The sequence below is a fragment of the Aphelocoma coerulescens genome, chromosome 5 (genome assembly GCF_041296385.1).
Source record: "Aphelocoma coerulescens isolate FSJ_1873_10779 chromosome 5, UR_Acoe_1.0, whole genome shotgun sequence".
Lineage (NCBI taxonomy): Eukaryota > Metazoa > Chordata > Aves > Passeriformes > Corvidae > Aphelocoma > Aphelocoma coerulescens.
In genome coordinates this window covers 16759658-16774420 of record NC_091019.1, presented here as the reverse complement: position 1 = coordinate 16774420, position 14763 = coordinate 16759658, and the positions used below count along the sequence as shown (strand labels likewise).

Genomic DNA, 14763 nt, shown 5'->3' with positions numbered 1-14763 from the left:
TGAAGAGTCAGATACACATTCAAAACAGGTGGCTAGAGAAAACAGCAAAAAGCCAGAAAAGATATATTTCTTCATAATTGTGTTTGCATTTTTCTTATACCAAATGTACATTTATGTTTTAGTCAATCCAGTAAAGGCTAGTTCCTGTCAGACTCCCTTAGGTGAGCCACGGCCTAACATAGGATAATTCTGCTATGGGTACAACCCCCCACCACAAATATGGAGTTCTCCCCTGGCTCAAACTTTTTTGGTGCAAAAGGCTCACACTGCTCGCTTTCGCGAGCCACAATCTTTAATAAACTTTGGTAAGATGCACAAAGGGAGTTTAAAGAATCTCAGTATACAAACTAGCCAAGATTTAAAATAAAATGGAGAAATAAACTAGTGAATGGCCAGGTTCTGTTCTGATTTTTGAAGAAAAGCCTCCAAAGAAAGAGTGTGAAGATTTCTTGGAATAAATCAGGCAGGAAATTAATGTTTTCAGATAAATGTTATTTATTTGATAGACAAAATCTAGGAACTGCCAAGTATTTTAAAGAACAGAGTGGAACTTAAAATGTGCGTAGTGTATTGCACCCCTACATGAATGAATTTTGTTCCAAATGAGGCAAATAATATACAGAAATAATTCATGTTTAATGCAGAGTATATTCAAAAATTGCTGGCTTCAGTCTAGTGGAAGTTGAATCTGAAGCCAGCTATGTCTTTAAAATAATTGAGTTATTTTTAATAGTAAAATTATTAATGGAACTTGTGAATGATATCTTCAGCATAAGTTAATCCCAAACAGACTTCAAGTGATTTACAATTTATCCTCCATAGTAGTTTTTTGTAATGCATAAATAAATGTGAGCTAACAAATGGATCATATATAAACCATAAATTCAGATATTTTAAGTTAAGAGTCTGCCTTTTGTTGCCTTGTCTTACAAAGATAATTCATTGCTCAGTCATTTTTACAGTCTAATACACTCTAAATACAAGTATATGCTATATACATTTCTCTGCAAAATGATGTAAGCAGTAATTTTTTTCTGTGCTTTACCAGCATAAGATGTTTAGAATAAAACCTTTATAGTGTTTATAACTACTGTACACACATAGTCTGAATGTTGCTAGGCTATGGTTTTGAATAAGTCTGTAATATTATACTCCTGTAGCTTGAACTTAAAGGAAGTACACAATGGGTGCTTTTGTGAGATTTACTGTTATTTCATTCCTTGTGGGAATGTAAGTTTCAGGGCTGTGCAGCATATGAGCGTTTTCCTTAATGCAATCAATTTTTGCTTCAGTCATTTAAAGAGCTGTCAGAAAATGGTTGGGAAGGGATCAGAAAACAATGGTAATTTGCCAATTTAAATGTTTAGCTGGTTTGGCAAAAGTCAAAAGTGGAACATTCTCCAGAAAAATCCTAATATTAATGCCACAAACTTGTGAGCAGGTCAGTCTGTCTAAGAAATTTCATGTTACTTCTATTTTTATATTTATTTAAACATTTTGGGCCAAATCTTTCGTCCCAGAGTGGACAGACGTTGTCTGTCAGTGCTGGCAGAGCAGAGGAGAGTGACCCCTAGTAATTGTCCACATAAGGATTTCTTTGTCAAAGAGAAGATGGTGGAGACAGGAGTGGTTTGAAGTCAGGGTACTTAGCCACGTGCCACCATTCCTTGCGGATCTGAAGAGCTCAGACGATTAATGTTGCTTTCTGGAAATTTTAACAGGCAGAGAACTTCCATGTGCAACTGAGCTGAATTGTAACCTGTAGCTTGCAGGTAAAGTATGTTTTTATGTCCCCCCTCCAAGGTTCTATGATTGGTAAAACTCTAGCTAGAGGCAATGATTAAATGCGTGGAATTTAATGTTGTAAAAGACTTCATTAACATGAACCTACAAATAAAAGAAAACATAATGGCCAGAGTTGTAGGTTAGAAACTCCAACTCTTTCTTTCAGGGATAGTAGTGGTAATCTAAAGTGCTCTGTTTTCTTCCCCCCAAGAACTTAATTACTTAGGAAATGATAACACTCATCTCCAGCAACCCATGCCATCCACATAGTTTGTGATATTTTAAAATAAGGCTTTCTGGGATGTAATGTAGCAACTAGAGCAGAATTTACAGTGACAACCTGATCAGCTCTAAATAATAACAGGTATTAAATCAGAGGTAGGTGTCCAGTTACTGGGGGTGTGTAGGTGCTCATGTTTAAGCGCTAGCAAATTTTTTGCTAGCAAATGGGTAGCAATTTGAGACCCTTTCCAATTAGGTGGTACAGTTACCACATGTTTACAGTTCCACAGTGAGATATAGGTAATTTAAAGTTATTACCCAGCCAGCAGCAGGCATGCACAGCATGTCTGACTTTTGTTTAACATGTAAAAAAGGATTGCATTTATGAATGACAAATTCGGTAAGCCTTTAACTTTCCTGTTACACCAATCAAGATCTTTGACAATTAGATTCATTCTGTAGTTTGTCATGCATTTGTTTGGTGTGTTCTTAAGTAAAAAGTACCTCTGTAAATTTGGCTTCTTTAGGCTCAGATGACCTCCTCGCTTTATATTTTGAAATGGGTGGTACTTGGACAACTGTACCCCGTCCCATGAAAATGTGGATGTGCAAAAGAGTTCTGCTGACTTGATAAGCATTTGAAAGGATACCAGGATTTCTTAGTCTGTCCTTTAGGCCTGAACACTGATAACCATCAACATATGTCACAGCATTGTCTTTAGCAGACTTTTAAAATTGTTCTTGCTGCTTGTAAAAGGGCAATTTGCTTCTGAAAAAATACAAACTATTTTTGTGAGGGGAGGTGTAGAGGTGGATATTAGTGTTCCAATACTTAATGTCATCTGTAGCACAGCAGCCTGGGCTCAATCATTCCTTGAGTAGGTTCTGCAACTTCTGTTACAGGAGTTGTGAAAACTTTTCTCAGAGCATCATTTGGCATTGGTATTATGGTGTCCTTTGATGAACAATTGGTGGTGTTTTGTTTTGTGAATTTATTTAAGAAATACTGGTGAAAGATTAGTACCAGCAGTTTATCGATGGGCAGATTAGAAAGAATTAAGTGTGTATGGCCTGGTGACAACTATGTAAATTTTTTCTGTTGACCATGTGCATGTTTCTTTTTCCTCTGCTTTGTGGAAACATTAATTAATGTGAACATTTTCTGCATCTAAAAGTTGTGGAGGAGATACATGTGGGTTTTTAGCAGTAATAGTTTATACTCCTGAAAACATGCAATCCTAAACCAGAAATGTTCCCATGTGAGGTAGGTGTTCAATTTTATGGTTAAAGTATTGAAAGATGTTTGAAGAAAATCACTTGCAAGCAAATACATTGGCTGAAATTGTTTTCACAGAACATTTATCAGACCATTTAAAAAGTGAAAATTTAGTGAAAAATCCCAAGCTGTTTGTAAATCATCTGCAAATCATCATTTGCAAACAGGAGTATAATGACTGTGTCAAATGAATTACTGCGTTTTTGCTCGCTGCTAGCCAGGTGTACGAGACTTACACAACAGATGTTTGAATTTCTCAAGCTGTGCAGAGGCTGTAAGAGTCAGGCTAGCAGTACCAGCCATGGCAGGACTAAAAGCTATTTTAATGGTATGTTACACACAGTGTTCATGATTTCAGTGTATCAGTACCCAAACTTGAAGGACTTCAGGGTCCCAGTAACTCTCTAGTGTGATATTTATCAAAATTAGAGTTTGACCAATGAAAAATAAAGACTCAACATTTAGGGTTTTCTAAATAAGCTTAACATATTGGTATATCCAATGATTAGGAATTTGTGAGACTGGTTTATGAAATGTCCTTCTGAATTTAGTATAGAACGATGCAGTGGTCAAAACGTTGCAGATTACTAAGACTATTCAAACATACCTGACAGTTTCTGCTGCTAAAATTCTATAATAGTTCTCTGCTATTGCTCTGAAGAAGGTTGGGAATACATTGAAATGTATGATTCTTTAAATAGATTATGCAAATAGGTATGTATGTTGAATAACTAGTCAATACAAATCAGCATCTTCCAGAGCAGATTTGTTCTTTTTTATCAAATACTTTTCTTCAAAACCCCAGTTTTATACATGAAATCCTAAAAAGCAAATGGCATTTTGATCATGGATCCAAATAAAGGTCAAAAGCCAGCAATAAAATATCAGGAGAATGTCTAAGTGATGTAGGAATCTACCTTGCACTTACATAGTAAATTAGATGCTTACAGTTTTCTGCCATTTTAGGTACTTGCAAGTAATCTTGAGGTCTCTCATTAACAGAAGCTCTTGCCATGAGTTTAGAGGGTTTAGATTTTGGATACATGTTGTCTACAGCAGCAGGCAGTTATCACACAGGTGCGTGAAGCCTTTTGATGGTCTCTCCCCAAGTGCTAGTTCATATTATGGTTTCAGTAGACACATAAAATACATGCAAGAATGTCTGGTAGTGAAAACACGTCACTTCCCAGTTGTCCTTTGGGGGAGATAAGACGAACCAATACCATAGAGGACTGGCCTATGAGCCCAGAGGAATACATACAGTCTGTCTAGGAAACCACCAGCTTTTCTTTCCTTTGGACTTGCAGAAGGTCTTCCCTCCTCTAAACACATGAAATGACGTTTCCTTCTTATTTTTCCTTACAGGCAGCAGCCTCAGATTCCAATCACCACGGGAACAGGAGTTGTCTACCCCGGTGCTATTACCATGGCAACCACCACGCCGTCCCCTCAGATGACATCAGATTGCTCCAGCACCTCTGCCAGCCCTGAGCCCAGCATCCCTGTCATCCAGAGCACTTATGGTATGAAGACGGACAGCGGAAGCCTTCCTGGAAACGAAATGATAAATGGAGAGGATGAAATAGAAATGTACGAGGACTATGAGGATGATCCCAAATCAGACTATAGTAGTGAAAACGAAGCCCATGAGACAGTCAGTGCCAACTGAGGAGTGTTCACAGAATTAAAGTACTCAGACTCATTTGGGTTTTTTTGGGGTTTTTTTGAACAAAAGTTCTTAAAGAGCCTGCATGCATGTGTGGCTCCTACAGTTACATCAGCAGAATGGTCTTAAATGTTTCTTATCGTGTGAGACAGATTGTTTCCCTAATTTTTCATGAACTTGGGGTTTTTTTTTGTTTTGTTTTTGTTTTGTTTTGTTTTTTTAATTTAGATGAAGACATAAATATCAGACATCAGGACTTGAAAACCTATATGAATCAATAGCTGTCTTACAAGTCTTACCTTTTGTCTTTTTCCGTTTGGATGCTGATAAAGGTTTAAGTTACTGTTTTAGATGGGGGTTATACATTCTCACTCAGGTATGCTGTGCCAGCCTACAGGTTGTGAATGTGTTTTTATTCTGGATTATTTTAGAAAACAAAAACTGCAGATTTCATATTGTGAAACAGAACAAGTCCGCAAGTGTGCACACCTGTGCATCATAGCTCGTCTTTAAAAAATAGTCTCTGAATTCCATTTTTTTCCATATGTATAGCTGAACTTCTGATGTGCCAAACTTTTCATAACTTTTGAATCTTAACATTTAAACAAAAAGTCTTAAAGGAGACACTGTAAAGTCTTAGACAATCCTTTGGCATCTTAAAAAAGAAAAAATTATATATAAAACCTAATTTTTTTCCAGAATATGGTAAAGTACTCAGGAATCTGGAGACAGGATATTCTTAATTAGTGAACATGGTTGCCATAGTGCATGTGCCCAATTGCTTTTGCCTCTTGATGTGCCATTAGTGTGAAATTTTAAGTAAGCACAAAAGAGCAATCACCAGCTATGGACGGGCCTGTCTTAGCAGTGTGAGGCCACCTCTGATTACATTCTCTACCCCTTTGCTTTTAACCCTTGCATTCAGTCTTAACACATTTTCTCTTAAATAATTTATTCATTCCAGAATGTCAAGGGTCCAAATACTTAATATTTATTTTTAAAAGTACAGTTGGTGGCATTACACTTGCAATTCCTCATTGATATTTTAAAGAGCCTCTTCTTTCCCCTTCCCTAAATCACACAGGTATATGAAAATAAAAGTGCACCTGCTACTAAAATGAACATGACTTTTATGAATGAGAGATTCACTTGTTCCTCTAACACTGTATGTTCAAGGAGCACTTGGAAACACTCTGCTATATGTATTGCAAAATAAAGTGAGTACTTTTATATGTACATAGCGTACAAATATCCCTAAAAATGTGTTTATAGTTATAAACCTCTATACTTAGACAGCAAGGGCAGATGTAAAATCCAAACTGCATTTAGAGTCCACCACGCTGAATTTTTAGGGCCTGAGGAATCCTGTGGCAAATCATGGCTCTGTACATCGTGTTCCTATTGCCACCTGAAGGAACTGGGCTACCTTAAGTATTCATGCAGTGATTTATTTGTGAGACTCCAAGTGGGGGAGGGAAGGCCACTCAAATATCTAATTGCAAAGGTGGGAAAATGGGTCATCAAAAAAATTGTATATTAGTTGTGTGGGAATGTGACTTTTCAAGCATTTTGGGATCTTTGGACGTAAGGTGCTATAGAAACAAAAATTTCTGTTTGTATTACTTCTAGAAACAATGCAATTACTGGAGAAAATTCTGGGAAATACAGGAGAAAGGCATTCAAAGATTGTGAATCTATTAGATTTTAAAGACGAAGGAGAAACTGCCTTCATTTTTTCCCTCATACTCCACTCCTGTTCACAAATAGATCACTGTATATATATATATATACAGTTCCAAGAGGCCTGATGAATAAGTGTGCTGAAGCTCCTCAACTGCCTCAACTTTTATTTGGAATTGGATGCGTTCAGCACACTGGTGATAAATTCAGGCTCGGGCTGACAGGTACCAGTGGGCCTAGAGCAGCTCCTCTGGAAGTTTGGGAGCATCTTCCCAGAGAGCCGTGCAGACTTTGCTTCAGGCCCAGACGACACAAGGAGCCTGGTGTTAGTCTGGCTGTCCTTGTGCATCCTGTCCCGCAGACACTCTCGTGAGCTGCAATGACACGAAGCTCTGTGGAGGAGCAGTCCTCTTCCTCACAGCCCCACTAACACCTGTTCTGTCAGAAATGGCCATTTTTGCCACTGTAGGAATCACGTTTCTATGTGAGAGAACGACCCCCAAGACAAAGAAGATTGTTCAATTTACAGGACAATTTATTAAGATAATGGCATAGAAACACAATGGTCAAATTTCTCTGACCATTTTGTAATTTGGAACAAAAAAAAGCTATATTTTTAATATTTATTTAAATGTGTTCTGAGTCCATGTCTAATAAGCAATAAACTGGTCTAGCCAAGTCTTTAAAGGCATATGCTGTGTCATTAGCTGGTGAGCGTCCTCTTTAAGCTGGCTAAGGTACTGATAGAAAGTGGTTTTTGTTCTTAAAATAGCTTGGGAATTTGAACTGGTTTTAATACATTCAGCTCAGATTGGGGGGAGGACATCATTATTTCCTAAAAAAAAAAAAGACTATTTATTAATGTCTTACATAATTCTCCAGTTAGAAGTATCTCTCCCTCCCCCCATGTCACTTTCTTTCTCTCTTGCCTCTTTTTTTTTTCTGGTTTTGTTGCATAGGTAGAATGCTGTATTGCTAGCATTGTATTTTATGTAATTATTTTTTTGCACAAAGGCAAACATTTAGATTAGTTGGTTAATTTTTTTTTTTTTTTTTTTTAATTTTATGACCATGCCAAAATAATATTCTGCAGGCTTGTGGAGAACAAAGGTCTGTTCTTTAGGACTGAAACTTGATTTTGCTTGTAGTACAAAAAAAACACACACTCACAGATGTTGTTTCGTAAGTGTTATAAGCACTGGATATAAATGGTATTTTTTATCACTTCTGACTAATGTGAAACTGTTGTACGAAAACTACATGAACAAAAGTCATCTGTTTCGACTCGTGTGGGCCTGCCTCACAGTTGCCGGATTTGAGTCATTTTTATGTCTTGTTATTTCATTTATTTATGCAAAATACATGTATGTATGAACACTTTGTTTTAGCTCCAGCCCTGCCTCAGTGCTGATGCTCTGTATGTTAAAGCCACATTCTTGAAAATGACTGGCTGTTCAGGAATTGCCAGCTGGTAAAAATTGCATTTACTGGCTAGGGGAATGGGAGGAACATATTTGAATCTGAATTGTGCCTATGAGCGTGTTATTCTATTTATTAGCCGACATTGGCTCTAAAATGTCAGTAGAAATCAAGGAAGGACAATCATAAGGATAAAACCCAACATTTTTACTTTATTAATCGGAGCTCAAAACAAAGTTTTTGATGAATTTACCATCTCATTTTAGATTTTTTTTAAATTGTGTAAATATAACATAGGAAATAGAATTTTATTTTTTGTTCATGGATACTTAGTGAAGTATAAGTTATGTATTTACTTTTGTTCTATATCAGTGTATGTTGGTCCATATTAAATGCTGACAAGTCACTGTACCTCATGTAGATGCTGAATTTACACCCGCAGTGTGAGTGCAGTATTGTGGACCTGTAGCTGGGACAGCAAGATGCCTCACTTGTGCTCTCTCTGATTTTTAATAGCATATTCCACAAACAGGGAATACTTCTTTTTTAGAAAGTTGATACATGAAACATGCCAAATTTTGGCTATATTTGATGGGAAACACAGTCTTCTGAATCCAAGTAAAAGCAATGAGATATTTTACTCAAAGAGAACGGCATTTGGAAGTCAAAAGCATATCCCTGAAAGATTAAAATGATTGAAATGGCCCTTGCAATGCAGGCAAGACTCAATAATATGAAACTTTTGTGTTGTACATTCATTTAATCTTGTTATTGTTATATTAGGCTATAATACCAGGGAAATTGTTCACACAATATGCAAAGAGGATTCATGGATTTGCTTCTTAAGCTTTGTGTTTGAGCCCCCTTAGAAAATATCTGAAAAAAAAAACCTCCATTCAGGAGCACTAATGTAGTAATACTATTTTCTCTGTGAACAGTTTATTTAATTAACAGATACAATATATTTTCTTTTCAGAAATTATTACTTATATTCAAGAGAAGAAGACTCCCCAAACATTCTGATACCCCAACTAGAATATTTTATAAAAATGGAAGATAAAGGTCCCAATGGAAACCATACTGCTTTCCAGGGTTCAGGTTTACATGCAGAAACAAGTCTGAAGAATTGGCCAGATTCTGGTCTGCCTGTATGTTTGGGCATCACCATTTAGCTTGTGAAACCACCTGCTGAGCATTCACAGGACCTCAATATGCTCCTAAATCAGTGTACTCAGGTGCAGTGTGAGGCAGGGGGAGGGAAAAGATGGGATGGCTCTGGGGTGGAAATGCAAACCCAACAGCAGCATTAGTCCAAACAAATACACTACCCTGTGCAAAGTGTACAACAGCCAGCTGTGGGCAGTTTCTGCTTTGGAAAAACACAACACAGCCACCTCCCAGTGCCATCTAATCTCTGGGTTGGCTTTCTGGATTTTGGTTTTCAGTCACATCAAAGGCATGGCATTTCAAAAAGATCTCCTAGCAAAATGTTCTACAAGATTAAGACTCCATCCTCCCCCAGCAAAACACTTACATGCCTGCTTAATATGAAGCATATTAGTACTTCCGCAGTGGTCATGAAGGACCAGCGCAGTGTTGGTGTTAAGTGGGGTGAGCTTTGCTGAGCCAGGGCCACAGTAAGAACAACTGCACTGGAGATGCAGCCAGCAGGATGTATGATAGAGTTCTTCATGTTTTTATGAGAAGTTAATGGATGGGCTTGAACCCCTTGGTGTTTTGCATGCTTTTTTAAGATTCAAGATGGCACTTAAGCATGTTCTTTTAAAATAATAATACTATATGACCTCATTTGATCTTTTACAAAACACTTTTACAAAACACTTTTACAACCCATTAAAATCTGTGTTTTTTCTCAGATCAAGCTACATTTTTGATATACTGCAACGTCCTGCAGAAGGAAAAAAAACAGTGTATATGCAAAACTATTTCATTTTAATCCAACACCCTTTTTTAGCTACCAGAATTGTTGGAAATGGTGACAAAGAAGTATTCTGAGATTTCACACGCTGGGTAAAAAAGGGGTAGGGTGGGGTGAACTGGGCTAAAGGAAAACTTATCAAATTGGTATTTATGGCAATATGAAAGCTATAAAGCAACTTAGTGACGTGGCTTGCTTTGTAATTTCCGCTTTCTAAAAACCACAAGTGAGGTCCTTGGTGCTCTTGGAGTATGGGGAATGTGCAAATATTTAACTGTTTGTATGCTGCACATTGCAGACCTGCTAGTGTGCATTCTCCGTTTGTCTTCCTTTGTCATTTGTGTTTTGCTTTCCAGAAAGCAATGTTGTTGTTTTTTTTCTTGTACCCTTCTTCAGCTTGTAGCAAACTAGAATGCTTAGCATTTATGTTCATTCATTATTGTATTTCCCATGTAAAAATTTTTTTATTACATTAAGACAAGCTTATAAGCTGTTACTACATAACTTATCTTACTGTAACTCTTATTTCCTGACATTGTAATTTGTTTGTGATGTATATTGTGAGATTGTACTCTATGTTAATTTAATCAGCACAATTCACTGACATGCTGGACTGACATGCTAGCTGCTGTTTCAAATTGTAAAGTTTGTGTAGAGCTGTTGGGACAACTAAGACTCTCTTGTCAAGGTACTATGCTTTGATTCCTATAGCAACACCGTGGGTGCAGCTCTTACTGGCGAGGGCTGCTTGTTTAACACCCACTGGCTACTTAATGGGCAGGTTTTCTTTGTAGAAATTCTATATACAGTGCAGGTACCTACCTGGGCCCATGGCCGGTAATTATTTGGGCGTTTAGAGGAAAAACTAGTGTCTATTGCTGCTTTGAATATGTTTTAAAGTCTGAAAATGTAAATAGTTTATCAAAAAAATCTTGTACAGTCCAGTGTAAAGTTTTTAAATGAACTTAAAGGTTGCCATCACATCTCACACTCTCCTCTTGATACAGTAAAAAGAAAAAAAAGAAAGAAAAAAGTTTGCTAAGGATATTGATTTAAGAAAAAAAATCTGTTCTCAGATTAAAAAAGAGAATAGTTATTCTTAGCTCTGCTTCATTGCATAAACAGACTTCTTGGATTTTGTTGTGCAGTATTGACGTGAGGTAAATTAAATATTAAATAATCTTTCAGTGGTACTTTTAAGAGTCTTCTCCTCCTCTGCCTCAGTTATTGATGGAAAAGACAAAATTGAAAGACACTGTCCATATACAGTATGTTCTGGTGTACGTTGGCACCTTACCTACATGTTTCGGGTGGGAGGGATTTTTTAAATTTTTTTTTTTTTTTTTTTTTTTTTTTTTTTTTTTTGCACCAGGTGCTTTCCTGATATGTTAAACATGTCATCCTTGGGTGATACAGTATATGCCATGATAGGGGTTTAGACCCCTCAGGGGAGTGTCTATAAGACTGCCTATTTATGCTCATTTACCTCAAGACTGTCCTCTCTACCCTTAATCTATTCACCATCACTCCATCTTTTGTACTGCTGTTGACACTTACAAATTAAAGATAAATTTTGTTTTATGAGATGTGTGTGTGACTTCTTCTATGCATCCCTTATTCCTTTGAATCTAGTATTAAAGACTGACCATGATGAGTTGATGGGAAAATGCAACGAGGCCTGTTTATCTGGCCTCATGTAAATTTGGTGACTGAATTTTCCAGATCTTATGTTTTCTGCATGCCTTTCTAGTCTATGAAGGCATTTATCAGCCTCTGAAATCCATTAACACCGTATGCTGTAAAAGACACGTGTGATAACCAGCCTAATTTGACAATACACACTGACTACTGTCAGTTTTGTGTGCAGGAAGTGCTGTCGGTAGCAACACAATCACAGAAGGGTATGTAGTGAGTAGAAAAGAGACAAAACAGTTCTCAAGTTTTTTCTTTCTTTGCCTTCCCCTTTTCTGCTGCATATAACTTTAAACAAACTAACCAGAGTTAAACAACAAAAAGCCTATAGTTGCCATATTGCCATGTCTGTAAACTGCTGCCATTGGTGTGTTGTGATTGGTTTCTGACTTAGTCATTAGTCATGGTTCTCACAGGGAAATAATAAATTACGTTGAAGCATTCTGTACTGTAGCAGAAATGTGCCAGAGCATTTTGGTTGTACATTACATCAGATTCCAGTCAAGTTCCAGTTAGTGCACAAACCAACTTGAAACATCCAAGTGGGACGGAATCCATTCTTCCTTGGAGAGAGCATCATACATGAACTTCCTGAAAATTACATTCTGCACTACGAATCTGTGTGATGGAATACTTCAAAGTCAGCAGTGGATGGTAATGAAGAGTCTGACCAACGTGTTATAATGGATAAATACATAAATATTGACAGGCGCAATTTAATCAAATTTTTTTTCTCTGCTCCCCACACATACCCATTTACCATGTGATTTTTCTCCTTTTTGTGCTGGATTCTGCAGCTGTGAGCGCTGATCAGTAATCTGAAACACACTGATGGTGTCAGCAGGGTTGTTACACAAATACAATGAAAAGCAAGCTGAGCAATGGCTACAAAAGTCACTGCTTCCTGTAGCAGTAAGACACAAAATGTTCATGTGACATCTCTAGGTGTCGATCAGAAAAAAAATAGCACTAATTGCCACTCAGGACAGGGGGCTATCTCCACATGTACAGCAATCTTCTGGACAAGGCAGCATGTTGGGGCATAACCCACATAGCAAGAGCAGCACATTTGTTGTTCCTGGTGCTGAGGACCACGTGCCGGATAGATGGGTGGCATCACCTGATGTCCTTCCCTGGAGAGCAGCACCTCTGACCAACTTGCTGCCTTCCCTGTGCTGGTCTGGTTGTCACTCTAAATGGCCATCTTAGCCTTCAGAAATCTGGCTAATAATTCAGTGTGTGCACCAGGTCACCACAAGGGAAAGGTAGCAGAGTGCTGGCTAAACAATAAATAAACTCCTAAGTTACCATGGTCATTCCAATCATTACAGGAGGGCTCTACTGCACTGGAAGCACCAAACAAGTGACAGAGCACAACAAATATGAAAACTGAGGTGCCCCTGCCACTCTGGTCCATTCTCCTTCTCCCAGATGTTTCTCCCTCTGGCTGAGCACAAACTCTGCTCACCAGTGCAGGTTCCTTGGGAGCCCTCAGGATTCCTGCAGTTAGGGGTTTTCAAGATTCCAAGGTACAGCACGAGTCTGTCTCCCCACTGGGGTTTTCCTATGGCAATTAATTGCTACCATGGTAGCCCAACAGCAGCAGCTCATACGGATTGGGAGGAGGGGGAAAAAGTAGTTGTTGATTTATATCTTTAATAAACAGTTTATAATAGAAAATATGAGCTCCAGGTTGTGTCTCTGAGCAGTTAATGACCAGCTGGGTTAAGGGCCTTCAAATACTGCCATCAGTCATTAATTGCCAGGAAATATCCTTCCTGTCATCTGTTATTCCTTAATTGTATCAAGACCCACTACAGTGGAGGACTGTTAAATCTGTGGATTAATTGGAATCTGACCCTCAGTAGTTCTAATAATATCAAGGCCACTGCAGGTTAGCACTGGGGTTCTTGATATGACAGTTCATAACAAACTTCTTCAGAGCTGTTCTGCTTTACATTATGGCCTGCTGGATGACTGACACAATAAACCATTAATTGCCCTGTAGAAATCACTGTGGTCAGTTGTATTAAGAACTACTTAGGGACAATTTAATTTGCTTTGACACCACAAACTTTAAAAGCTTCTATACTTGTATTAAAACCTCTTGGACATTTGGTTGCTGTTGTATTTCATCAGCAAGGGATCACTGGATAAGAAGAAAAGGTTATTATTAGAGCTTTAAATAATGTTCCTCAAATAATAAAATTACAAAAGAAAAGCATATTGATTATTTGGGTCTTTTTTTTTGCCACCCTTCTGGATTATCAAGATGTGTGAAGAAACCAGGTAGGCATTTTAAATTAAGTTTCAAAAATGAGGTGCAAGCTCAAAACTTGCAAACATAAAGTATAAAACCCCCTGACTCTTGCATTACTTCCACAACTTCCAGGTTTAATTTTATGAACAATATACCTCACACTTCAGATGCATGACCAAGCTTCATTTTAAGTCAGGCCACAAGGACTATATTTGGAAATCAGAAAATAGAAATACTTTGCTATGATCCAGAGCCCTGCTGCAAACCCTAACCTGCAAGACAGCACAATCACCAAGTGGAAAGGTATCTCTGCATCCCCATAATGGCTGATAATTTCTTTCTAGCTACTGTATGTTCACAACTAATTAATCACAAATAGGCTACAAAATTGAAAACACAGTAACTGTCTTACTGGATTAGAGTCCTAGTCCTCCTGGCCCAGTAGGTTTATGTTCAACAGTTGCAACAGGAGATAACAGCTAATGAGAGCATCTGAGCCTGGCCAACATCTGCATCTCATTCTCATGTTCCTCAGCACTTACAGTAATTGTGTTGGGCTATTAATGGGTACAACCCTTTCCTGGTCAGGATCACAGGCTGGTATTTTAGTGGATGAAATGACTGAGGGCAAATTAACAGTTAAGTTTGCATCCCAGTGAAGAGCCTTGGTAAGGAGTTTTGCAACAGCCCTATTTATTCTTTTTAGCGGAAGAAAATCAGGGAAAACAGTCAGTTTATGTTCAACTGAATGGCAAAGTCTATCATATGATCCAAAATACTTAGGATGATAAACTTCTCTCAATTTTTGCAGGATCTGGTTAAAA

General features: G+C 37.8%; 1 protein-coding gene and 1 long non-coding RNA gene across 9 annotated transcripts in view; both read left to right on the top strand.

Annotated features, from left to right (window-relative positions):
• SOX6 (SRY-box transcription factor 6) overlaps nucleotides 1-11568 on the top strand; it is a 368783-nt gene extending 357215 nt beyond the window's left edge. For 7 of the 8 annotated variants that reach the window (XM_069016846.1, XM_069016845.1, XM_069016847.1 and 4 more), the window contains one exon: nucleotides 4649-11568. In XM_069016846.1, coding sequence (XP_068872947.1) covers nucleotides 4649-4952 — 304 coding nt within the window. In that variant the 3' untranslated portion in view covers nucleotides 4953-11568. Of the gene's footprint in view, nucleotides 1-1721; nucleotides 1773-4648 lie in introns of all 8 variants that reach the window. The other variant, XM_069016852.1, reaches the window with a different exon arrangement.
• A 2973-nt stretch (nucleotides 11569-14541) lies between these two features.
• LOC138111304 (uncharacterized) overlaps nucleotides 14542-14763 on the top strand; it is an 86018-nt gene continuing 85796 nt past the window's right edge. Inside the window, exon 1 of the long non-coding RNA XR_011151317.1 lies at nucleotides 14542-14607. This is a non-coding gene — a long non-coding RNA (uncharacterized lncRNA). The remainder of the gene's footprint in view (nucleotides 14608-14763) is intronic.